Below are 25,426 nucleotides of genomic sequence, written 5' to 3' on the forward strand. Positions count from 1 at the left end.
CACCCTGTTTTTTGCTCTTTAATGCAATTGAATGAGTAATATGTCTTTATTCCCTAACTTTCCAATCCCTCCTAAACACACATACATAAACTAAAGGACGGGACAAAAAGCAAATCAACAAACAAACAAGAAGTACAAAGAATTTCATTGAAGAATAAATCAATAAATAGCACAATGTATGCAGTTTGATAAAGTATTAACTGTTTTAAACTCTGATGTTACTTCAATGTTTATGGTAAATGAAAGTATTGAACTCACTATAAATAAAGTCAGTGGGATGTTTCAGATCTCTTCTGGTCAGGTTGAAAAAATGCATGTCCTCTCAGACTGTGTTCAAACAGCAGGTGTCACTGCTGCACAAGGAACTAAGCAAAGCACGGCTGTTCCTGTGCTTTAAGTTGAATTTCCTGACAAAAAAAGCAGCAATGTGAGAAAGAATGCTGTCCAAACAGATGAAGATCTGATTGTGAAACCTTTCCACTATTCATCAAACCCACTGGCAATTACTTGACCAGCTTAAATACTATGAAACCCTGTTCAATATTAGACTTGTACCACAGCTGCAGCATTCAGATGATTAATTCATGAGTCAATTTACAGAAAATTAAAAAGTAAATATGTTGATAAGTTGTTTTTTCTGTTAAAAATGCAAAAAGTTCTCTGGTTTACATAAAAGAAAATCTAATATTCTTTAATTTTGGATAGTTGGGCAGACAAAACAAGACATTTCAGGATGTATAGGAGATTTTATTGGCCGTTTCTTGCTGTTCTCTGATAATTCATTGGCAAATGATTGATCAATAATGAAGATGATCATTAGTTGCACTAATATTTTATAACATTATCATCTTATCATAATGTCATATTGTCATACTGTCAGACAGCACATGGAGCCCAATTTATGATATTTGAATAGTTATACTATACTGCTAATGTTATATGTTGAACTGACTATTTAACTTCAGGCAATGCTCTTGTGTCATGTTTTAACTCCATTAACTGTCTGTGCAAGTTCCAAGAAAAGTGCTTGTGCATTGTTGCAAACGGAGAGGATTACAGTACTTTAATTTCACATTACGGGATTGAGTTTTTATCTGTTGTGCATCATCACTACCGTCAAATGAGACTACATTTGCCAGTGCCATTATCCAAAGATCTGGGAACACCAACCCACTGTTTCCTGGTGATTCAAACCTACAACTTCTTGGAGCTCACCCCACGAGCAAACAATAAATTGCACTGTGTACTGTCGATCACAGCACTGCTGCCTTCTGTTGTGAGGTGGGAGGGCAGATGACACAGACAGAGCAAGCTGAGGTGAAGGCTGACGTTCTGCTACATCACGAGACCGAGCCTCAGCTTCCTGGAGGTGGCAGCAAAGGATAAGATGACGTCTGTTGCAACAATGCACAATAACAATAAATGAAAGAATACATATTTGTCCTAATTTTTAAATGTATTTCTGCAGTATAAACATTTGTTAGTTAATATGTAAAATCCAAGGTAGATGTTCTGTGCTATTCTCGTGTGGAAAATTGTTTTAAAGGTTTCATTTGATCTAATCTTTAAAATTAAGGCTAAAAATTGATGGAAAATGTTTAATTATTGAAGACTGCAAACTCAAAACAAGAACTAGACTCTGGTTAGACTGGACTTGACTCTCTCAACTTGTATTCTGTAGTGTTTATGTGGCACAGGAAAAGCAACAATCGCCCCTCTCTGACGAACAGGAAAGAGGAAAAGCGCACTTCACCTGGCACTCTGTGGATTTATGAGAGCGACACAGAGGTTCCCTGACGACACGTGGAGTCTCACAAATAATAAAATGCCAGGTGCTCACACTGAAGATGAGTTTAAACACATTTTTTTACACAATTTACACCAGAAAATCTACCTCCATCTCCAGACTGAATACAACCACTGTGCCACTGTCACTTCTTTGCTATTGATGCTGATAATACATCTGAATTTTTGCCTTCTAATCTTTTCTTATCTTATCCCTCCCAATTTAAATTAGTGGGTATGTAATCTGCAACGAAACTAGTTACTAAAGTTATCAAATAAATGTAGTAGAGTAAAAAGTACAACATTTACCTCCAAATGTGGTGGAGTGGAAATGGATGCAAGCAAATGAAAATGGAAAAAGGTATATTGATTGCATCAGAATGACAAACAAAAAGGCCAAAAACCAAATATGAACTGTGAGCAAGTTGACATTCGTCATGTGACCTCAAATCCGCTGTCATGACCCTCACCCAGTTACCGACATCACTTCGACTATCAGTCCAGAAACTACAAAAGATGAGTGGAATAATTTCCATTTTCTGCCTACTCTGACTCTCTGTCACGGCGGCTGATGTTTCTCAGAGCAGACACAATAGGCCGATTGTACCGCAGCCAATGTATTCTCTGCCTACGGAGCGTTATAGTGCCGATCAACTGGCTGCAAATACGGAAAGACAACAACAGACCCACATACTGCCCCTGAATGAAAGTGGCCACTGTGAGAGGAGACAAAGCCAGTGTTTCATACAGGGTCACTGATCTGGAGGGTTCTCAGCGGTGGTATGGGTGTGTGAATGTGTGTGTGTGTGTGCTTGTGAGGGTTTGCACTTGTATTTGTGGACCATTAGGTGGCCAAATGTGGCGTCAATGAAGCCCACCAGTGGACCTACAGTGCCAGACATCTCAGTCACTTACTAACCCACGGTCATTGACTCAGAGTTTATGGGGATACTCTACGACACTGATGGAGCTTATCGGAAGTGACAGATCAACCACTGTTAGAATGAATTATGTGTTAGCACACATCCCGTCTAAAGTGGGAGCGCATTAGTCGTTATATTATTCATTACATGCTATAAAATGCATATTCAAACATAACCTCAATGGTTGTTGATTAGGTTGTTATAGAAAGATTGGTTGGTTGACAGATTGTGTATTGTTTTTGTGGGTTAACTGGAGCAAAATTGGCGTTTAAAGAGAATTTGATGGTTGACAAGAAGACTTTCTATTAGTAAGTTTTATTCCTTTTGCTGCAAATAATATATTATACATGCCCAACACATTAAAATACTGACACCAGCGGACCTGTGTACAGTAGAGTGTGCAGGTATGTGTATATGTGAGTGGGCCTGTTTTGTGTTTTGATGACCTCTGCTGTGTCTTTTCCTTTCCCGTGCCAACACTTGAAGGAAAAAGCGTCCGACTGACTCCGTTTCCTGCTATTGTCCTGCACATACAAGATCACATATGAGGAAGCTGTCATTACTGCAGACGCAGCAAAAACTAGGCTCACACCACAACACGCAGGGGCCACAGCTGAGAGAGGAGTTAGCAAACGTATAATCCCTTGTGTAATGACTGTGATTTTCGCTCTCTAAAAAAAGGTTCTCACTGTTTTAATGGCTCCAAATGAAGGAGCTGCAGAATACAGGTTACACCTTCAGAAAGCTTTATTACAGGGAAACCTCAACTTTTCTACACCATGTTAACGATATCTACTGTATGACTTTCTTTACCCAATTAAAAAAACTGTTTGATCAAAAGCTAATTCATATATTAGCCTACATAGATAAAATTCAAAACAGTTGAATGACTCAGTTAGTGACTCTGAATAACACATTTCAGAGAAATCATTCAGTTCCAAACATAGATGATGTTACTTCCTGAAACTGCTGCGAACAGTATTTGGTCTGGGTGGAGTGGACAGCCACAACATGTGCTGTCCTGCACAGGAATGAGGTAATGAATAGAGGAAACATTCGTGTTGATTTTTGCTTCATTCTTTGCCGCAAAAAGGGTGAGTCGCCTTCTCGTCACGTGTTTTACACAAGTAATAACCACAGTGGAATATGCAGATCTTGGTAAGCTACAGAACAATGTGAATGTGGAAGTCCTTGAACTATCTGACCAACTGTATGATTTGTAATAATATGTTCCAATCTTTTAGAGCTGACATGAATGTCAATTTTGTAATTTTTTGGCATCAGTTGGATGTAAAAGAAGTTAAAAAGGAAGGCAGAAATATTGCGAAATGTAGCTTTACTGTACAGGTCATGTTATATCTGCTGACAATCTGAGTCATTTAAAGATGTATTGACATTTTAAGATACAATTCCCTTTACTGTAGGTTCACTGTGGTTTGTTGGGGGTTAAAACACATCTTAAAATACAGTTGCATAATTTCAAACTAGGTCCTATATCTGCCGAACAAGTTGGTTCACTGACACCATGATGAGGTCAAAGCTAGAAGTCTTTAAACTTATTGAGAAGAGAGATTGAGTGACTCTGCTGCATCAAGGGTTCCTGATACTCATTCAGCTGATGCAATCTTGGCCACCCAACCAGACTTTTATGAGGGTTTGATTTCTTTGAATTTATTTATTATCAGCAGTGATGAAAAAACCCTAATTTACTTGATTAAATTAGTTTTTAACCATTTTCTCACATTTTATAAACCAAACTGTTAATCAAGTAAACAAATGCCAGATTAATTGATAATGAAATAACCAGTTGCAGCCCTAATTAAGAGAAAAAATGCTCATTAGAGCCATATTATATATTAACAAGTTAATATAACTGATGTATTAAACAGGTTTAGGTGGCATTTTAACATTGTTGCTAGTGAAGTTTGAACTGATTTACATTCTCGTAGTTATAAGGTAAAATCATCTGACAGCTCTAGTTGTACCATAGCTTAAGGTTTAGTAAAACTTACAATATGTTCCTGTAAACTGTAGTGTATAATGTACGCAAGCATATTTTTTGCCACGTCAGAAAATGACATTTTTATCAGTATCATAATAATGTGAAAATATATTTTGCATGTGATCTCAATGGATAGCGAGAAATGTTTCACATTTTAAAGCAACATTATGTAGAAATAGGCGTTTTGTGCAATTTAGATTAAATTAAGCTGGAGTGAAATTAGCCTCTTTTAAAGGTGCACTATTCTGACATTTTAATCAGAAGAGATTTTTTTTAATGCCTAAACAAACTCTTTGATTTCATAGCTGAATAAACTGAATAAACAAACTGACCTTAAAGGACGACACAACTTCATACTGTTTCACTTTGTTAATATGTGGTGGACCCTGCCACCTTTTCTAGCTTCAAGCAGCGTTCTGGGGACTTTATTTTCCTCTGAGGATAGCTTGTTTATTCAGTTATGGAAAATGGAAATATTTCTGATATTGTTTTATTACTTCATTTACATTGCAAATATTAAAATTCTGAGTTTGAATTACTTCTCCAAAAACAACATAGTGCCCCTTTAACTTCTGCACACGCTTCCTTTTCTTTTCAGTCAGGCACCAGGCGGGCCAGCTACGGGTCTCTTCGGAAAAAGTGGGTGGCGTTGTTGTATGTAGGCATGGAGAGAGGCGCAGCGCGACACGGCTGCTCCTGTTCCTAACGTGATGACAGCTGACCGTTCCGACACTCAGAGCCGGGACCACCGTGTCACTTTGAAAAAACTGACGACATGTCTTCTGTGACCCTCGCGACAAAAACAAAGCTGGTCCTCTCGGGAATAATGACTGTGCGACTCGTGGAGGTGTAGCTGCTTCAAAAAGTTGTGTCGCGGAGAAAAGAAGCTCCACCACCACCACATCAGCAGGCTGAAGAAGTTGGATATCTTGTCTGACTGGAGCCCACGTTTTCCCCGTTCAGACTCTTTACAGGTAAGAAAAGCACACAGGAAAAAAAAACACTTTTGATTTTTTGTTGTTTATCCAGCGCTGGAGGAACTAGAGAAACGCCTGTTATTGGATGGAGGATGAGCAGAGATGCATATAAGTTTGTAACACCACAGGAAGGGTGCTGTTAGCTCCTCTCTGGTGGACCTGAGGGTAATAATGTGGCATGTTTCTCTCTTATACTCCTGTTTAAAGTTGTTTAACCGTGATGGTCAGGAGGTGTCAGTGGTTTGGGGCGTGCTTTGAACGGGACTTGTCCTCCACAGACAGCCTCAGTGTGGATACAGACACAGCTATCAGGCTAATGACGTGAGCTGAATGACTGATGGCAGTGAACACAACTGCTACAGACCAAATAATCCTACCTCCCTCCCTCCCTCCCTGTCTGTCTGTGTGTCTGTCTGTCTGTCACCTGTGGCCACTGCTGTCAGTTGTTCCACCATGTGAGAGAGAGGACTACCAACACACACACACACACACACACACACACACACACACACACACACACACACACACACAATGAGGAAATATTGTGGCCACAAGCACGTGCACACTTAATAACTTAATGACTGTGGTCAGGTCACAAGCACTCTGATGTTTTTCTAATTTACTGTCCACTCAACTATTCTGTTCTGTTCGGTTCTGTTCTGATGAGTTCTATCATGCTCTATTTTATCTTATGATATTTTACCCAGTTCAGTCGATGCCGGTTCTGTTCTTTCCAGTTCTGTTCTGTCCTGGCACAGTCTGTTCTGTTGATTATATTCTATTTCATAAATTCTGTTCAGATCAGTTCTGTTCTGTTCTGTTCTTGTTCAGTTCTATTTTTGTTGTGTTCTGTGTTCTCTATTCTATGTTGATCGTGTTCTTGCTTATATTCTGTTCTGTTCTGTTCTGTTCTGTGCGGTTCTGCTCTCTTCCATTTTTCTTTTTTCCTTTTTTTTTGTGACCAGTTGTGTCGTGTCAACATCTTGACATGTAGACGTATCAGGGCAATAAAAGACAGGTGTATAAACAAAGCAAAAATATATGAACAATGATGACAACATTTGATAAATACTTTTACCCTCTCCTAACAAATTCATGACTTAACATTTTAATTGTAGCACAGCCCTACCTTTATGACAAGGACAGTTACCGATACAGAAGAATAAAGCATACGCCTGCACCTCTCCCACCCCGACATTCAGTAATATTGCTTAATTTTCAGACCAAACATGGTTTGATGTGTTCACTCCTTCTTTTTAATCACAATCTATAGTTTTTGATATCAGTGTATGACATTCTCAGTTCATTCTACTCTTTTAGGACTCTTGCTGTCAGTTCGTACCCTGATTTGACGTCTCTGTTCATGCATTTTCTTGCCAGTTCTATTCTATTCTACTCAACCATATCCCAGAGATCATTTGTTTGTTTGAGTTGGATCGGGACAGTCTGATGTTGAACTGGAGCAGTGTGCTGATGCTCATAATCATTGCATGCAAAGATGCAAAGATTACAGCAACTGTGTAATGTATTACAGAAACAGAGAAACACACCACAATATATGGTCTGTAGACTTTCAAGTTTTTTTTTTAGTTATGTAGTTGATTCAGCCATTTGAACTGAGTCCAGATTTAGTCAAACAGGCTGTAGTCACACTATGGACCATTGTTTGGGCCGAACAGCTCTGCGAGAGATAGATTATAGCCTTCATTATATCAAGAGGAGTCTCCCAAACACAAAGAGCAAAAGCTAAATATGCGTTTGTTCTGTTCGCACAATACAGTATGTTTCTTTGCCATGACAGCATTTACGCACAGCTGAAGTAAAGTAAGAAGTTCAAACATAGTGACAGAACTGTACCGTGTACCAGATTCAACCTGTACCATGTTGCTTATCCAAATCACAGCAGTTTATCATCATCCTCACATTTGTTTTCATGCTCTATAAACAAAGGAAGTGAATATGTAGTTTCATACAGGCACCTTTTATCCTAGTTTAACCCCTTTAAACACACCAAATATATAGACACAAATATGTAAGTGATTCTGACAAAATTGCTGAATATGAAATCCATAGATTTCACCTGCATTGATCATTTAATGCATGTCTTCCAACCATCCACACTGAAAGTCAGGATATCAGTATTTCTACTCGACCAACACCAGCTTTCTTCTCTCCTGCTGCAGTGTCATTTTTAGGAGTTACAGTGCTTTGGCGCTGGCTCACACACCATAAATTCCCTTTCAGTTTTCTTAGCCTGCAGGGAACCATTCACCAGTCTTTTTATGAAAATAAAAGTCAATAACTTGTCCATGCACGTGTCCCAGGACTGTGCATGACAGTGTATTTTACCTCTTGCTTCCTCTGAGTTATACCTGGCAAACCACCTGAGGTCTTCATCTTTAACTACTATCAGTCTTAATCAAGAGTATCTTTTTCTCCTCTGCTGTCCTGCCTTTGTGTTTAGTGCCTAGTCAGGATTGCACACAAACATCCTACACACTGAATTATTCAACACTTGCAACAGGCTCCTATATCAGCACAAAGAAACTTGAGATGTTTGTGTCAGTTTGCCTGTGTTACGTGTCACAAACGCTATGCAGAAGCTGTCCCCATGAACCCAGTTAAACATGTAATTGTGATGTGATTATAATTGCAACCAACCAAAGGCATTTCAAGCTACAGCGACAGTAAATAATGTCAAGCAGAGCAAAGTAGTGAAAAAAAGACTCGATGGTGCATGGGTAAAAAAGGAAAATTCAATTTTTCTTCCTATTATGTAATATGCTGTCACTTCAGAGTGAGGCATTTCTCAGACATTAAAAAAATGGCATTCCTTACGTTCCTCGCTGGCAGCACAGTATAAGTTAGCTCGGCTGAACAGGCAGGGAAACGCTGGAGAATGAATTTGATTTGAACTGGATGTGAAAAGGGGGAGGAAGAGTTTGGCGCTAGTATGAGCAGCGGCTGCAAAGAAAGGGGTGAAGCATGAGGCTGGCTCCAAAAGTAACGTATACAGTCCAAATACAGTCCATAGACCGCCATGTTAAAATGCCCATCTGTACAGCAGAAATAAACATGTTTACAGCTTGTTGCAAAAAACGGTTCTGGTCCTTATAGCTAATTTTCCCCATTGATGACAACTGTACAGGGATGAATTCAACTTGCCAGGAGCTAGCTGTCTAGCTACCTGCCAGCAATTATGCTTAACTCTGCCTGTCTCAGCTCCGCCCGTGCTCCGCCTCTTTCCCATTTGTAATGTTGTGAACGTAACCCCCAGACCCAGAGGTTGGTGGTACTTAAATGCAAATCAGTTTGGCCCTGAGTGACTGTCCATCGTCAGATTAAGAAATAATAATGAGCAACCAGGCAAGGCATATCATTATGGTGGGTTTTTAACTGGTGCACAAGACCAAATTGAGTGAATACAAGTGAAATGTAACGTTTAAAAAAAAGTCTGTTTTGCTGCAGTGTCGCATTGATCCATGCTACGAGTGCACCCGCGACTTCCCCGTCCTACGTTGCCTGTGATCTGTGCTCATGCCCTCACCAGAGTAGGATTCGTAATTTAGCATTCTGGTTCTGCACCCCTGCTGCCCGCGCCGCTGCTGACGTGGAGCCACCACACTGAGCTTTACACTGGCTCTTCAGAGACCTGTGGGTGACGTCATGGAGTCCATGTTTCATACAGTCTACGGATTGGATTAGACAAGACCGACTGGGAAAAATAAACATGAAGACTGAGAGAAGCTGTACATGCTTGCTAGAGGACAGACAAAACAAGGAAAGATCACCGTCAAGGCTGAGAAATCTGTCCAGTTAGTTAGCAAGAACTTTCTGAGGCAACATAGTACTGGGTAGATGACAAATTAGTAACAGAAGCAGCAACATTTGGTTTGCTCTTGCTGCCATCCTTCTACAAAAAAGTTAATGGCAGTAATATTTCTAATCTCTGTGGACTGGTTTTATGGTCCTTAGAGAATTTTGTTGAGCTTTTGCGCCCGCATAAGTTTTGTTTAATGATGTGCAGTTATTTTTGAAACGGACATCTTTGCTTGTAAAGTGACATTTCAAGATCTGAATTCCAGTGCAGCTGGTATTAACCAACCTCTGCCTCGATTATTCCAATGAGTTGTCCCAAGAGTTGATTCACAAAACTCATTAAGGCATGCTATGTTCTGCCATCTTGGCAGTCTTTTGTTAATGTCCTCAATTCACCCTCAATTTTCTAAAAGTTAGGGAACACGATGTGAGAACGTTGTCTGTGTGAATTTTTCTGAAAAGAGCACACTTATTTCACTCTCCATAAATTGATGTCTTTCCTGCAGGCATGTCATGATGTGATTCCAACGGAGAGATCAGTTATGTAACAGCTCATATGCAAACTATTAGGGCTCAGCCATGTTTTAAGGGTGCGGCATCTCCTCGGGCACCTCTGGGGTCCTCCCAGGGAAAACCCTCCACCGTCCAAACAGATCTCTGTATTCGTGACAACGCGGCCTCTGCCCTCTGAGCACAGACGTCTGAGCTGTCCTCCTCGCTCTGGAAATGTTTATGCAAAAGACCAGATCTACCCGGTGTGTGTGTGTGTGTGTGTGTGTGTGTGTGTGTGTGTGTGTGTGTGTGTGTGTGTGTGTGTGTGTGTGTGTGTGTGTGTGTGTGTGTGTCATCAAAGGCATTAATATTCAACACGTGCACGCTTGAGACAGGAATGGAGAAACAAATATGTGAGTGAAAAGAGTCAAAGAAAGAAAGAAAGAAAAGGAAGAAATAGAGCCGGCTTGAGGGAATGCATGTGTGCTCGCCAAAATGCAGAGATGCAGGAAAGTGAAGTGAATGAAAATGTGAAGACGATGGTGGATTTAGAGCTTTGGATGAGCCAAAAAGAGTATTTGCAGTCTTTTTCCAAGGAACCACCCAGGGTTTTCCCCTACACTCATGCAGCAGCACATCTTGCAATGTTCTCTCTAATGTTAGAAAATGTCACAGACCATCAGTATTTCTTTAAATCTTAAAAGAAGAATTTTAACTTAAGCAAGCTTAAGCAAAAAGGGTAGAATCCTCAATTTGCAATAGAAACCCATTTAGCTGTTTTTAAAGCAAAGTTTGTCGAAGTAAAGAGGTGTGGAAGATGATTTGCTAGGCTTGTCCTGTCCTGACTCAGCTCATTGTTGGCCAAGAAGGAAAGTAATCGCTGCGTTGCAAGACCTGACTTGGCCAACAAAGGATCATTTTATAGTGGTACTGTATTTGGACAACCCTCCCATCCTGCCATGTGTTTCACTTGGGGCCAGAAGAGTCAGAAATACCGCAGCGAGTTTGATCCTAACTCATCCTTGAGGTTCAAGTAGCAACACAACAGACACGTGATCAGACAACAGATTAGTTAGACCACTCATGTATCTGTCCAATCCGATCTGAGGCTACCACCAGCTCTCAGTTAGCCTAGCTTAGCATAAAGACTGGAACGAGGGAAACCGGTAGCCTGGCTCAGCCTAAAGGTAACAAAATCCACCCAGGAGCAGCTCTAAATTTCACTCATTAACACATAATGTCTTATGTGTTTAATCTGTACAAAAACTGAAGTGTTAAACTGACAACACCAAGTCATTCTGGACTATGAAACATTCTGGCACACATGATTTAATGGTGTACCTCTTCTAGACTATTTAAATTTTATTGCACCCAATGGATCAAATTATGACAGTGAAATAAGTATTTTTTTCTCGGGGCTGTGAGGCTAAAAAAAAAAAAAGGATTCACCCTTTTCCAGATGCTTCTTTCACAATGTAAGCTTATGCGGGAAATGTCTGTTAGGGCCACAGTGCATCACGTAATGATGTAATTACACGGTTTGGCCGAACCAGAAACTGTCTTCAAAGCCTGGCGCTCTTCCTGGGTGCTTGGTTTACAGTCTTAATGCTAAGCTTGGCTAAACTAACTGTCTGCTAGCTGTGTATTCATAGCACTCTCATCTAACTATTGACAAGAAACATATTAGTGTACGGTATGAGATGTAAGAATGGTATTGGAGTTGACAAGGTCTAAAACTGGATTGTCTCACAAGAAGCCAGTTTAAAATGAAGTTAAAAAGGCTAAATTGTTGTCAGACGATAGCCGATGGTTTATGTATTTTGGCAAATGCGTTCCACCTTTTGCTCTCCAAGAGTCTGTTTATCTGCATGCAATCAAAGACGCCTCAAATATGATTTGTCAATGCCTTTCGATCTACAAGGGAATTACAGTACAAACTGAAACCAGAACTGAAATCTTGTCCCCGGCCTACAGATTCATCATTCATATGCAGGTATACATAGATTAGTAAAATGTCAAACTATTGATTTAATTGTGCTGTCTGAACCACATTATTTTAAAGTAGAAAAAGCAAAATAAAGACCATAGTAAAATAAAAAGTGCATTCAGAGAGGACTTTTGTCTTGAGATGGTCAACACTTATACTGAAATGCCAGTATTTAGGGGATGTGGGTCAAATTCATTCTCAAACTGATGTGTCCTAACCACAGAAGTCAGCATTCTCTCCAGACTATTGTAAATAAAACGAACAGTCCTTCCTGTCTCTTGATGTAAACAATTTGAATTGATGGTGGCCTTGTGTCAAAATAGCCTTTGTCTCCACTGCAGTTATTGTTTGTATTGAAATGCAGAGTTGGCATGTTTGTGTACAGTACAGTATGTCTGCGTGCTTTCTTTTTTGTCTGTGTATGTGTTTGCTTTTCTGTTCGCATGTTTGAACGGCACGGGTTGGCTTCGCCAAATATTTCAACAGAGTTTGGCGTCTTTCGGCATTTGACTCAGCTTGCCAGATGTGTTCTTTTTATCCAGCTGGCTGAGGCCACGTAGTGCTGCCTCATCTGGTTGAAATGCACTTTTAAAGCCAAACTGCTTCCTTCACTCTCCTGCCCTTTACTTGTTGTTTGGAGCAGTAGCAATACACGCAATGTGGTATCATACTATGTGTTGACTTTTAGAGTTTTTATGAGGAGGCCTTTACAAGTCAGTAACAGATGAAATGAACTGCGAGAACTGGGTGTTTGGGGTAACTTGCATGCAACAGAGGCCCAGGTCTGCATTTGAAGTATCAGTAGGCCGATAGTGGATTTTAACTGGCTGATATAATAGGGACTTTTTTTCTTTCTTGAATGCCGTAGCCGCTCCTTCATCTATTGCTGCTTAAACTCCCTATTAACAATAGTTTGGAGCAGGAAAAATGCATTAACTGATTCACTGACTGAGCAACATGGTAAAAAGCAACACTGTCAGAAATGTACTTTATTAGATGTTCAACAGTTATTCAATTTCTAAGTCAAAGTCATAAATACATAATTAAACTGTTGGAAAATTTAAGTATAACTCTAGGCAGAAATAAAAAACATTTCCAAGTTTCAGCTTCTCAATTGTGAGGAATTCTTACTTTTCTTTGTATAAACTGAATATCTTTGTTTTGAGAACTGTTTGTCCAACAAAGTAAGCCCTTTTAAGACACAAGCTTTGGCTGTATGTGATATTTAACATCATATCATCAGCTTCCAGTGGCTTAGACCATCAAGCCAGTAGAACACCCTCAGCTAAATCATTTTATATGGTTTATATGTGTGTGTACTGTTTGACAAAGTATTCACCAGTCACAGAGCATAAAGTTTTATGTTGGTTCAGACCTCAACCACCTCAGCCAATTATGACATTCATGAATGACTGCTGTTGCTAATTACTTAAAAAAAACTCCTCATATGTAAAAAGGTTATGTCATCACGCCACAGGGGGTCTGTGAGGCACTGACTCTCCAAACAGATGGTTAGAAAACCACATGACTTGTGTTGACAACTGTCAGCCACACAGAGCCTTCTCATTCTCCCCCCTCCTCGTCCCCCATTGCATGTGCTGAAAGACTAGACGGTGGAAAGCAAAGCAACAGATGTCCCACAGTTTTTAATATCCAGAACCGTCCACTGGCCAGTCACCTGTTTTTGGTGATGTTGTTTCGAGGTGAATGCATTTCAGTGGACTCAGCACTCCCCGGCATACAATCGGTATCAAAAGACATCAGCTGTCACCCGGCCCACTCCAGAGGCTTCTACCAGTGTGTGTGTGTGTGTGTGTGTGTGTGTGTGTGTGTGTGTGTGTGTGTGTGTGTGTGTGTGTGTGTGTCTGTGTGTGTGTGTCTGTGTGTGTGTGTGTGTGTGTGTGTGTGTGTGTGTGTGTGTTGACATCCACACACAGGCACGTGCCAGTCTGCCACTTCAGTGTATCTGAATAGGTTGAATGGCACATTGGTGGTGCATCAGCGCAAGCCTCGTCCTGGCAGGCAGGCAGACCTAGATAATGAGGCAGCGGCTTCATTGTTGGCATCAGATGACCCTGTTCAATAGAAGGTACTGGCAGTCAGCAGATCCCACTTCCTCCACCCACCCTGTACTCACACTAACACAGTGTTTCAGCACTCAGGCTGATGTACCTGTAGAGACAGAGATGAGATGCCTTTCAGCAAAGGCAAAGGTGGACTCTTACTTAAATAGCTGTTATTTTCTATAAATTAAGGTGTGTTTTTGATTGGCATAGTCTTATAAGAAATATGATTGTACCAAGCGTTATTACAAACTAATCTCATTACCAAGTAGGGCTGTGACTCATGATTATTTCATTGTTGATTATTCTGTTGATTATTTTCTGGATTAATCGATCAGTTGTTTAGTCTATAAAATGTCAGAAAATGGCAAAAAAAATGTCCACAATGATGTCCTCAAATGTCTTGTTTTATCCACAACCCAAAGATATTCAGTTTACTGACAAAGAGGACTAAAGAAACCAGAGAATTTTGACTTTTTCTTCTTTGGAAATTACTTAAATGATCGATTTAACAGTTTATCAATTTTTCCTTTTAAGGAAAAATGAATTGAAAAGATCCGATAAGGAATTGAAAAGATCCGATACGGAAAGGTCAACTTCTAAATATACGATCCTACAATCAATTTAGCTCACGCTTATTAACACATTACATTAAAAAGCATCTTTGTTCAAGCTTAAAATGAACTAATAGTGGCAAAACAGAGAGCATATTAGACAGACAGTAGATAAAATGTAGTCTGTTGTTTTTTTGCCAAGAGTACAATCAGCAGTCACCATTTTTAACTGTCACATGCTGCAGCCTTTTGAGACACTGTTATGTAACTAACAACTTAAATTGTGGCTCTTTTAAATTGCAGTTTTCACATGAAACTGATTAAACCGCCCCCAAACGTCAATCGTCTGCTGATTATTCTCAAGTAGCTGAGTCATCTTTTCATCTAAACATGTCAGAAAAAAGTGAAACATGCCGGATCTCAGAGACCAAGGTGACGTTTTCCTGAAAAAATCATTTTTTTGTCCGAACTTATAGTCCAAAACCAAAATATATTGCATTTAAAATGATATAACAGAGAGAACAGCAGCACATCATCATATTTAAGGAAATTATATATATTTTAAAGATGAATTGATCAGAAATATTGTTGTCAATTAATTTGCTGCAAGTCACTATCAGCTACAGCTCCTGATGGCTCCTATAATTAAGTATTCTCAAAATGTTTCTCAGTTGCTCTCAGTTTCATCTTGTTGTTTTTTTTGCATGCAGCTGTTGTAGTTAATGAGTTGGTACCCTAGTCAGGCTTACTGTGATTCCTTTCTTTTCAGATGACCTTCATAAATTGATTAGATGTGATCATTTCATGTAGATTGTTTTGCAATATCAATTTGCAGTAACTGGATTAAACAGATATTATTAGATATTTTCATTGAGACACTGAGACATCATGGAAACTTAACTCACTGCTACTCATGTGAAATGCAAACAATTTACAGCAGACTTCCCATCACATGCTAATCCTTTAATTGCATCTGAAGCTGATATATTGGAAAATACACACAAACGCACGTGCAGAGATAGTTTAGTAATAAGTGATGATAGTTCCAAGGCCACGTCTCAGGTCAGACAGTTGGTGCTTTGTCCCACGGTCAGTTGTGTGAGTATACAGTGTGTGTGTGTGTGTGTGTGTGTTTGTGTGTGTGTGTGTGTGTGTGTGAGAGAGAGAGAGAGAGAGTGTGTGTCAGCTGTTGATTTAGCTGTCTGTCGTAATCCTGTTACTTTCTCCAGGACGCTGCCAAGTGGCACACACTAGTCCCAGTCAAACACCGTCTCATTCACCCTCTCTTTCTTTAAAAGACCTTCTTAGTACCCACTGATCTTAAATTATGTCATCAGTGCACTTTCACTTTTGTCTAAAATCTTGCATTTAGGACTCATTATTGAGGGACTAAATTAAAATTACCTTAAGATAACAACATAACTCAGAAAATGCAGAATGATGTCCTATTCTTTCTTTACTGTCTGCCTCTACTGTAGTTTTCTCTGTCAGAAGTTTGTTCCAGGACACGCCATTATTATCAGAGTCCCAGCGCTTATCAAGACCTCATAAAGCCTAAGAGAAGAGACACACCTGTTGGAGTCTTGTTATGAAGCCCTCGCAGTGTGTGAAATGCCCCTTGTACTTTCCTAAGACATGTTCTCCAGTGCAGCTTTACAGACCATTTGATTTATGAACTTCTTTGTGTGTGCTTTTCTTGAAATGATACCTTCCATCGGCTGTTCAAAAGTAATTTGGTTACAATGTGGCACCGGTAAACTGCTGGCGTTGTTTCCTCCAGACACGCCTGCTCCTCCTTATGTGATCCCATTTTTCCCTCTCCTTTTTTTTTTTTCAAATCCAAACAAAAAGGCCCTCCGCTGGTGAAGTTATGAGTCAGAATGAGCAACTCACACACTGAAACTTGCACGGTATGCTTGCACGATGAGAGGAAGATGAGAAGACCTTTTTTTACGTACGTTTTAGTAATTTAAATCAGTTCTGGCAATGTGAAACTGCTGTTTTAGCTCTGGGCATTTGTAACCGATGGGGAAGATCCAATAACACTAACTCTGCTCGCATAATTTGGGTGAATACGCACATTTGTTTTGTATTACGCATCCACAAGAACCCTAATTAATGCCAGCTGCTACATAATTTAATTTGTAAAGTGGAAATGTGATATCGGCCTACAAAGAGTAGAATGAACACAGTTAGCTGAATAGAAATTCAAACTAATTACTTGTCAATTAAATAGGCTTTTAGAGATGATCTTGTTGCGTGTGATTTAAAGGTGCAATATATAAGAAATGGACACCTTCAAATTCAGACTCCAAACAAACAGGGGGAAACGTTTCACCTGAGTAACCGCTAACTGCTGCTAACTGTAGCTGCCATTAGCTAGTTAGCTCTATTAGCCATGCATCTAGTGGTCCAGACAGGGAACTCGGAGCATCAGAAGAGTGGTGTTTACATCACTAGCACAGGAATGTTGGAAGCAGAACAGGCTGTTGCTAGCTGCTTAGCATGCTAACTTCAGTAGACATCTCTGCAGCACAATATATAGATGTCATAACTCTTATTCCTTCACATTATGTTGATAATTTTAGTTACTTTTTAAATCTTTTCAACTAAAATTCTTCCATATTGCACCTTTTTAAAATGAAGAAAAACATGCATTTTAGGTGACATAAATTATGTGATGGTGCATGTGAGGCTGATGTTAATTTCATTAGCTTCTCAGGTATTTGGTCATAAATTCTGATCCGATAATGGCGCTAGAGAAAATGTCAAAGTATCACTGAAGTCATTTGAACATCTGTGGCAATTTCTCATCATAACATCCAGGAGTTGTTGACATATTTTGCTTTGCGTCAGAAATGTTAATCTCGTGTTGAAAATAAATTATCACTAGAGTTATTACAGTTCATCTGTCCACCATGAGTTTATTTATTTTGAGAACTAGAATGATTCAGCACTTAACTGCATCTATTATGTTGACCATATAAATTATATGGGCCTATTTTTATGTCAGCTGTCCTGTAAAAATTTGTGCCAACCATGTTCAACTACTGTACGGGACCTCGGCGTCACTGGAAAACTAAACAGTGTTTGTGCCAGGCAGCTTGTGTCATCATCTGCCAGAGCAGGGTGTAAAAGTCACCGAGCACAGGGGCCATTGAAACACTGACAGGACCATAAATAACACTAAGGAGCTTGTCTGGCTGTATGCAGATCTGAGGATTAACATGAAGAAAGCTGCAGCCGCCCAGTGACACTTCACAGGTCCTGGCAGCGTGGTCAGGTGTGGAAAGAGGTTTATTTTCCTGGGTGTTGAACGTAAGCTCGGCTGTGGGAGGCAGGCCAGAAATACTCAGTCAAGAGGTGGAAAGTGGTAAAATGAATTCATGTACTGTAGATTTTTTAGAATTAAGTTTGAGACATTAGACATTAATATTATCCACCTGAACAAATGACGCATGTGCAAAGAAGACTGGAATCACATGGATTTCACATACAGTGAATTAGACATTGCGTTACCACACCACACAGGAAGACAAGATGGATATATTTCACCTTTTAGCAGAGAGCAGTTGAAGTTTGAGGAAACAAAATCACGGCCATCCAATAAGGGTTCATATTTATTTAGATCACATATTTGATTCATTTGCATTTATCATAAAACACAGTGTATATTGCAGTTAAGGTAAAAAAATACAATTCAAAAGCTTTGTAAAGCCCAGTTGTACACCAGAAGTGATATTTTTACTACTAGATTTATGCGGGACCAGAACTGCCAAATGTAAATGATTAATAAATAAATGAATATGCCAGTAAAGGTGCAGTGTATAGAATTTAGTGGCATCTAGCTGTGGGGTTGCAAGGTGAAAGGCCCTCTCTTGAGCCAGTTTTTGGTTTGTCCATTCTGGGCTACTGTAGAAAAATGTTGGAGCTACATGGCAGACTGCCATTCTAAGGTACAGTTTCAGAGGATAGACACTAATGAACACATTACAGATATTAATATGACATTTTTGTACATGGATCCCCTGAAATCCTTTAAATTGGACCTTTTAAATTTACCTAAAATAATGCAAAAATAAAAAGGCATTGATTAACTCAGAAAATGTGACAAATAGATATTTCTGTTTTAATTTGGGCTGGTGGTTTGTTGTGCTTTTCTGCTGTTTTTCAAGCTCTTTTTAATTCTTGGCACAACATTTTCTGGGAGTTTGGGTGCACTTTACTTTTATTTGTGATTAGTTGTCAAAAAGACAAACATGGAAAAAGTGCTCCACACTGTAGCTTCACATACAATTTATTAGCACACCCACATGTGACATTTCGAGCTAATGTTCTTCACACTTCTTTACTTTTATAGTTTGTTTTGTTACTACTGTGCATTATTTGCTGTCAAAAGCACAACAGATTTAACAATTTAGGGTGCCTTTGCTGACTTAGAGCGAGATGAGTTATCTTTATATACTTCTAACCTGCCCAACACACATGTTCAAGTGTTGTGGCTCAACCTGTCTCCCTCTGAAATGTGTGTCTGTTTACAGGAAACTGTTTTATAAACTAAGACACGTCAGGTGAGGCTGTAAGTTGTTGAGTAGATCATTATCAGATCACTGTTTCATGGAAACCGGTCCTCAAAGATGGGTGATATGAGTTCACCTGTGTGCGTGTCAGGACTTGTTTAATTTGCTATTGGTGTCTAACAGGCAGCCATTGTTTGATTTGAACTGAGGATGAGCAGAAGTATGATTAACAGTGTGCTTCATGTTGTTCATCCTGCTCTAATCCAAAGGACATTAATAATCCAACAAATTTAATACATTTTTTGTGGAGGGATCAGATCAACTGATGACAACAGAACATAAAAATAAACAACATGGCTTCCGTTACATTGAATAAATGGATACACAGCCTGTCTGTGCTCTTTCCCTCTTCTTGGACACCTCCTGTTGGTTTGCATTAGTTAATGTGGTGGCTCTGGTTTCACTGTGGCTCCAACACTATGTGGTGTTGAGTTCTCAACCTCCGGTACTTCACAACCTTCCCGTACTTCACTGAAAAGTGACCACTAACTGCTTTTGTTAAGCAAAACAGTTATGCTTAACCTTAACCGCAGGCAGCCGCCCAAACACACACACATCCGGTGCTCTTTCTTTCTGTTAATGCCGATCATCTGTCCACCGTATCTACCTCCACCACCACCACGTCCAGGATAACCTGAGTCTCTCCCCAGAGACAGTGTCACTGAACTAGACTACAGTCCTGTTCCTCTCCCCCTCGGCCAACTTAACAGAGGCCCCATTGACTGAGGCAAACTACAGCCCTCTTCTCTCGTTTCCCCTCTCTTTGAGCGTGTCCATCCCCACCTGTGGTTAGTCTGTCTCCAGATAATGATACACAAGGGCCTGTAAAATACTAATCAAAACCAATCTTTGTATGTGTGTTTTCTTATTTTGCTTATAATTGACTTAGCCAGGTATCACACATAAATTTGATTACATTTCTTTTGTTTCATGCGCCTTAAAGCAGTTGGTTTCCAAATATACGGCTTCCCACACTTAATTATATTTTGATCACATTCCTGCACATTTTAATGTCTTGCATGCCGGTTATCAGCAATTGCAAACACATGCACAGAAGAACATAGTGTGAAATCACACCCATTCATCCAAATATCGTATCTGTTTCCAAGAAAAACCCAGAAATTAGAGGATTTAACCACAATTGGATGAGCTGGATGCTCATGTAAGAAATATGATCGACCACTGAATTGGATTTTCATCATGTGAAACAAGTGACGAGAAATGTTAAAACAGTGTAAGATTGAGAGGCTCATGGTCAGAATAACACACAGGAGTGTACATCCCTACCTCATGAGGTGGCAGAGAAACAGGAGAAGGATCGAAGAGTGTTGAGGAATGTCCTTCAGCCTTCTTAAGTACAGCCCTCTCTTTTGCTTTTCTCGTTCTTTTCTCTCTCCTTTTTATTGTGGCTTTTCTCACGCTCTCGCTTCCCCTTTCAGCTGGTGTTGTTTCACAAACTCGAATGAGGCATTTGTTGATTTGCATGGTGAGCATTTTGAATAGCGCCAGTGTGCCTGTTCAAGAAAACTTAGCCTTCTGCATCTTCAATCTCTCAATATCTTATTAAAGTTTTGCACTTTCAGCATTTCGTTGTGATTCTTTTCATGCATTTTTATATAAAACAGTGGGAATTATCTCTTAATCTCTCTGACTCTTTTTTTTAACCTCTGCAGGTTATGAGTAATGGAAGCAGGATCGGTGGTGCGTGCCGTGTTCGAGTTTCTCCCCAGCGTCTCTGAGGAGCTGCCACTCTTCACCGGTGATGTCATCGAGGTGCTCAGTGTCCTGGATGAGTTCTGGTTGCTTGGTAACAAAGATGGCGTCACAGGTAAGGTGTCAACTCCTCATAAAACACACCTCATCCAAAATTGACATCAACTAAATAAAACACAGTCTTGGTTTGTCTTGTTGACGTGCTCTGGTTGAAGATTAAATATGACTTTATTTCTCTTGAAATTTGTCATGAACATAATGGCTGCCACATAAAGATACATGTAGTTATAGTGCAGTTACAGACATTAAGCGCATAGAACAGACAAGTGCATTCAAATACATGCAACACAGCTCACTTCACACCCTCTGAATACAGGGCACGCAAGGGGTCAGCTATAATTTCCTTAGCAGGTTTAACTATATTCTTTGCAGAGAGCAGAGAGGGAGCGATGTTCCCTCACCCCCATCACTTTCATTGCTTTGTGGACCAGTCTGTTTATTTGTGATTTTAACTTGACTGATGTGTCACTGAACCAAGCTTATATTCCTTAATGAAATAAACTTGTGATAAAATAACATCATCACCCTCTGTCTTACCCCAAACACTCTGAGTCCGTGCAAGAGGAAGGGTCACTGTTGAATCCCAGTGCATACAGAAGAACTGGACAAACCAAGACAGATTACAGTCAATATGTACAGCCAAGCAGTCCTCTAAGAGTTTTGTAATGCATTACATCATATGTGCAAGACAGGATATTGTGGAATGAGGGGTATCGGTTTGAGGGGTTCAGAGGATTAAAAATCAAACATTCTTGTTCATAAGCAGGTTTGATAATTGGGAAAAATCAATGATAACTATTTTTCATAAATACGCTCTTACACATTATGTGTTGTGTATCAAATCCCTGTATTTTGCAGAGGAACCAAAGATTTGCCCTTGAAAAGCATATCACTGTCCCCTCGCTTTCTCTGCCCTTGAAGGGTCGAGCGCACAGAAATCCACTTAAGTCGACCAAGAGTCGAAGGGATAAGATGAGAAAGGGGATTCCTTCAGAGGGGAAGTGCAGGTAGGAAGTCAGTGTACTGTGGCTTGCTCCATGAAAACACAGATGATATCAGTATTTTTACGACGTGACTTCCTTGGAAAGATAAAAACTGCCTTAGTGACGTACACTTACAGAAGTGAAGTTCAATGAAATGCACATATGGATTACAGTAAGGGCTGTCTGTCTCGCTCTCTTCATTTACACTAAATAACAATCGAAGGTTCTTAATCGGTTGATAGTACACATATCATTATTTCCACATACATTTTAATTGCAAACTACAGTAAAACAATAGGCTTGTTAGTTTAGCCTATAAAAACATTTTTTTTTATTCCACAACTTAAATCTGCACATTTAAAGGTTATTAAATGACACTTCCCTCTCCCCTTACCGATACAGTCTGAGTCACTGGATGTAGACTGTGGTTTGGCCCGTGATTGGCTGACTATTTCAGTCTTCACCCTCCGCTAACTGTGCGAAAATCCACTTCTCTATGGGAAATGACCTCCTAGGTAGCAGCCTTAACGCTGTAAATGGCAATGGTAAATTAGCTCGGACCAGAACCTGGTTGCTAACAGTATGAACATAAAGAAGCTAGCAGTTGTTACATGTTCTCTAGCGGGATTTAGCAGATTTAATGCCAGAGTTGGCCCCCCATGATACAATAAAATATGATATGATATGATGCAGTACGATACTATACAATACGATTCAACACGATACGGCATGATACGATACGATACGATACGATACGATACGATACGATACAACTTTATTGTCAGTTTGCATTGATATAAGGATGAAGATACTACACCTGCACAACAATGTACATGTCTGTGAGTTACAGCAGCCATTGTTGTCATTGTCTTGAGGAAATCAGACTTATGTAGGGGCTGTTTTTCACTGCCTTTACTGCAGTTATTCAGTTGTGTTCTTGTCCTGTCTCCCGTCTTCAGGTCAGTTTCCCAGCACCTTTGTGGAAGAGGTCACCATTCCCAGCACCAAGCCTGGAGACAGACTGTATGTGTGCATCAATGATTACAGCTCAGCAGAGGCGGGCAACCTGTCACTAAAGAGAGGTACAGACACGCTGAATACACACATACATTTCCAGTAATGATTGAAGTATGAATCCCTCCTTGTCTTTATGGCTCTTATTCATAAATCATGAAGACTTTTATCAGCACACACAGGCTTTGTTATATGTTATGTGTGAGTAGATGTTTTGAACAGGATACTGGGTGTAACACAAGCCAAACTGTGGTTTTGAAAAGTGCTTCCATTAACTCTGATGGTTTTCTCACTTAGCTTAACGTGTTGATGTCGCTGCGCTCAGGTAAATTGTGTTGTGTTGTAGTGTGGCTGTGTCGTGCTGAATGTTGTGACCTGACGTCTTGTCTCCACTGCCACAAACCAGGAAATTGAATGTTGCCAGAAACAAAAATCAAACTATGGCTTTTGTGCAGCATTCGATTTTATATACGAATAACTGAAAAAGAAAATTAGTAAAAAGCTTAATTCTTTCGACAAATCATAATATAATTGATTATTGCGATTGATTATATGGAATGGAGACAAGGCGCTGTTTTTTTCATGATGACATCCTCTTTGGAAAGGAGCCATGGCTCAAACCTGTGGTGTCACTCTGCTGTAATGTCTTGTGGAGCCTCTCCAGAAATTTGGTACAGAACGAAAGTAAAAGGTCACACTGCACCGTGAGAGACTTTCTAAAGACAAGTTTGAACTGATACCTTCATGAAGGAATAAAAGGTAAAGAAACCCTTCGCACCAAGTCTCATATACTGTACACAGTCAATTACAGACACAGGTTTGCATCTGATTCTGTAATGATTGTTTTCTAGTTTGGAAAAGAGCTTACATTCATAAGAACTCTTTAGTTCAATGCCAATGCTATCCTCTTAACCCAAAATGTATTCATTAATTTTATTTCTTACTCTCCTATATTCATTTTGTGAAATCAAACTGATCAGCTCTTTATTGATGGGGTCCTTTATTGATTTTTTCAATGCATGAATGGTATTTAGATAAAGAAAGAGAGGCATTTTCAAAATAGGAACATGTCTGTTTTGTCCTCTAATTTCCTGTTCTGTGATATACATGGTCCATACATCCAAAAGAGCTATAAGATGATAGATATTTATCTGCACATTATTAAAACTTGGGGATTTTCTACTGTAATTCCTGATTGTTGTGTTCTCTTGAGCAAAGCATGAAGGCCTCTCTACCTGGTTGATAGTATAGCCTGATGATATGATACCTAACCTAACCATGGTGGATTCCTCCGTGGGATTTTATTGTATAGCAGCAATCTGACAGAAACACAGCCAGTGTTGACACAATAAACACACAATGTCTCTTACTAAAACTCCCCACTAGATGTCCCCAGAGTCCACCTGAAACCCACAGAGACTGTCCTCAGCAGGCTTTTTTGTTCTCTTATTACATTGCCTTACATGATTACATTCATTGTTTTACTGTTTTTTTTTCTTATCTGTCATTCACAACACTCTCACAGATGTTTGCAGAGGTCTTTTACATTGGTAAAACTTTGTTATTTTTAATACCAGTAGAAGTGCTAGTGGTAGTTGTAGTCATAGTAGTAGTTGGACTTTAATGGAAAAGTTAATTTTGATAAAATAAAACTTTAAAATTAATCCAGTTGGACACTGGATAACGTTAAAGTTTGTAAAATACACAATGAGAAGTCACTTTGCTTTTCAATATCATAAACTATTTCAAATAATGAATCACCATTTCACTCAGTGTCTCATTACCATAAATACATGTTTCATATTTTGTTTTAATCTGATTATGATTGAACCCAATAGCCATATTTAATCAACAACAGTATTACAAGATATTTTTGTATTGTCAGAGATAAATAACACTTCCCGGATCAGAGGAAACTATCTGGCCGTCTGAGAGTTGAAATGTTCATTTCCAGTATGAATTTCCATGGTCCCTATTGGCGGTGTGCCAGTTATGGTCGCAGACACAATGGGAGGTGGAGCCGCAGGTCTTTGGAATGTGACCCCCGTGACTTATGGCTGACCAGTCAACATTCCTGTTATCCCTGATTCTCCAGATATATTAACAGCAGCGTTGACCCCAGTACAGTTATGAGAAATGCGATAACGAAGTTTATATAATAAAGATGTAATGTGATCAGGGCTACCTGAATGCTGTCAAAAAACTGGACAAAAATGTCTAAAATACACAGTTCTTCTAATTCCATTCATGTCAGGTGAAGTCAGTTCAATTCTGCTCATTTCAGTTTGATTCAATTAAAGTATTTCTCACAGACAGTGCAAAATAGACCAATAAAAAAAACAATCAGCTACCAAACTCTCTGCCAGGCCCACGATTTCTCTGTCTCACAAGCAGCAAATATAGGGTTGTTTATATATCAAAATTAATTGGCTAATTATATGATTAGAGAACCAAAGAAATACAAACAATATGCA

General features: G+C 39.5%; 1 protein-coding gene across 5 annotated transcripts in view; it reads left to right on the top strand.

The window, feature by feature from the left end:
- The first annotated feature begins 5,369 nt into the window (after positions 1 to 5,369).
- Positions 5,370 to 25,426, top strand: part of dnmbp (dynamin binding protein) — a 52,145-nt gene continuing 32,088 nt past the window's right edge. For 4 of the 5 annotated variants that reach the window (XM_084342645.1, XM_084342646.1, XM_084342647.1 and 1 more), the window contains exons 1-3: positions 5,370 to 5,684; positions 20,856 to 21,010; positions 22,898 to 23,020. In XM_084342645.1, coding sequence (XP_084198771.1) covers positions 20,866 to 21,010; positions 22,898 to 23,020 — 268 coding nt within the window. In that variant the 5' untranslated portion in view covers positions 5,370 to 5,684; positions 20,856 to 20,865. Of the gene's footprint in view, positions 5,685 to 20,855; positions 21,011 to 22,897; positions 23,021 to 23,249; positions 23,278 to 25,426 lie in introns of those variants that run through there. The other variant, XM_084342649.1, reaches the window with a different exon arrangement.

This window comes from Pagrus pagrus (assembly GCF_965226575.1).
Source record: "Pagrus pagrus genome assembly, chromosome: 21".
Lineage (NCBI taxonomy): Eukaryota > Metazoa > Chordata > Actinopteri > Spariformes > Sparidae > Pagrus > Pagrus pagrus.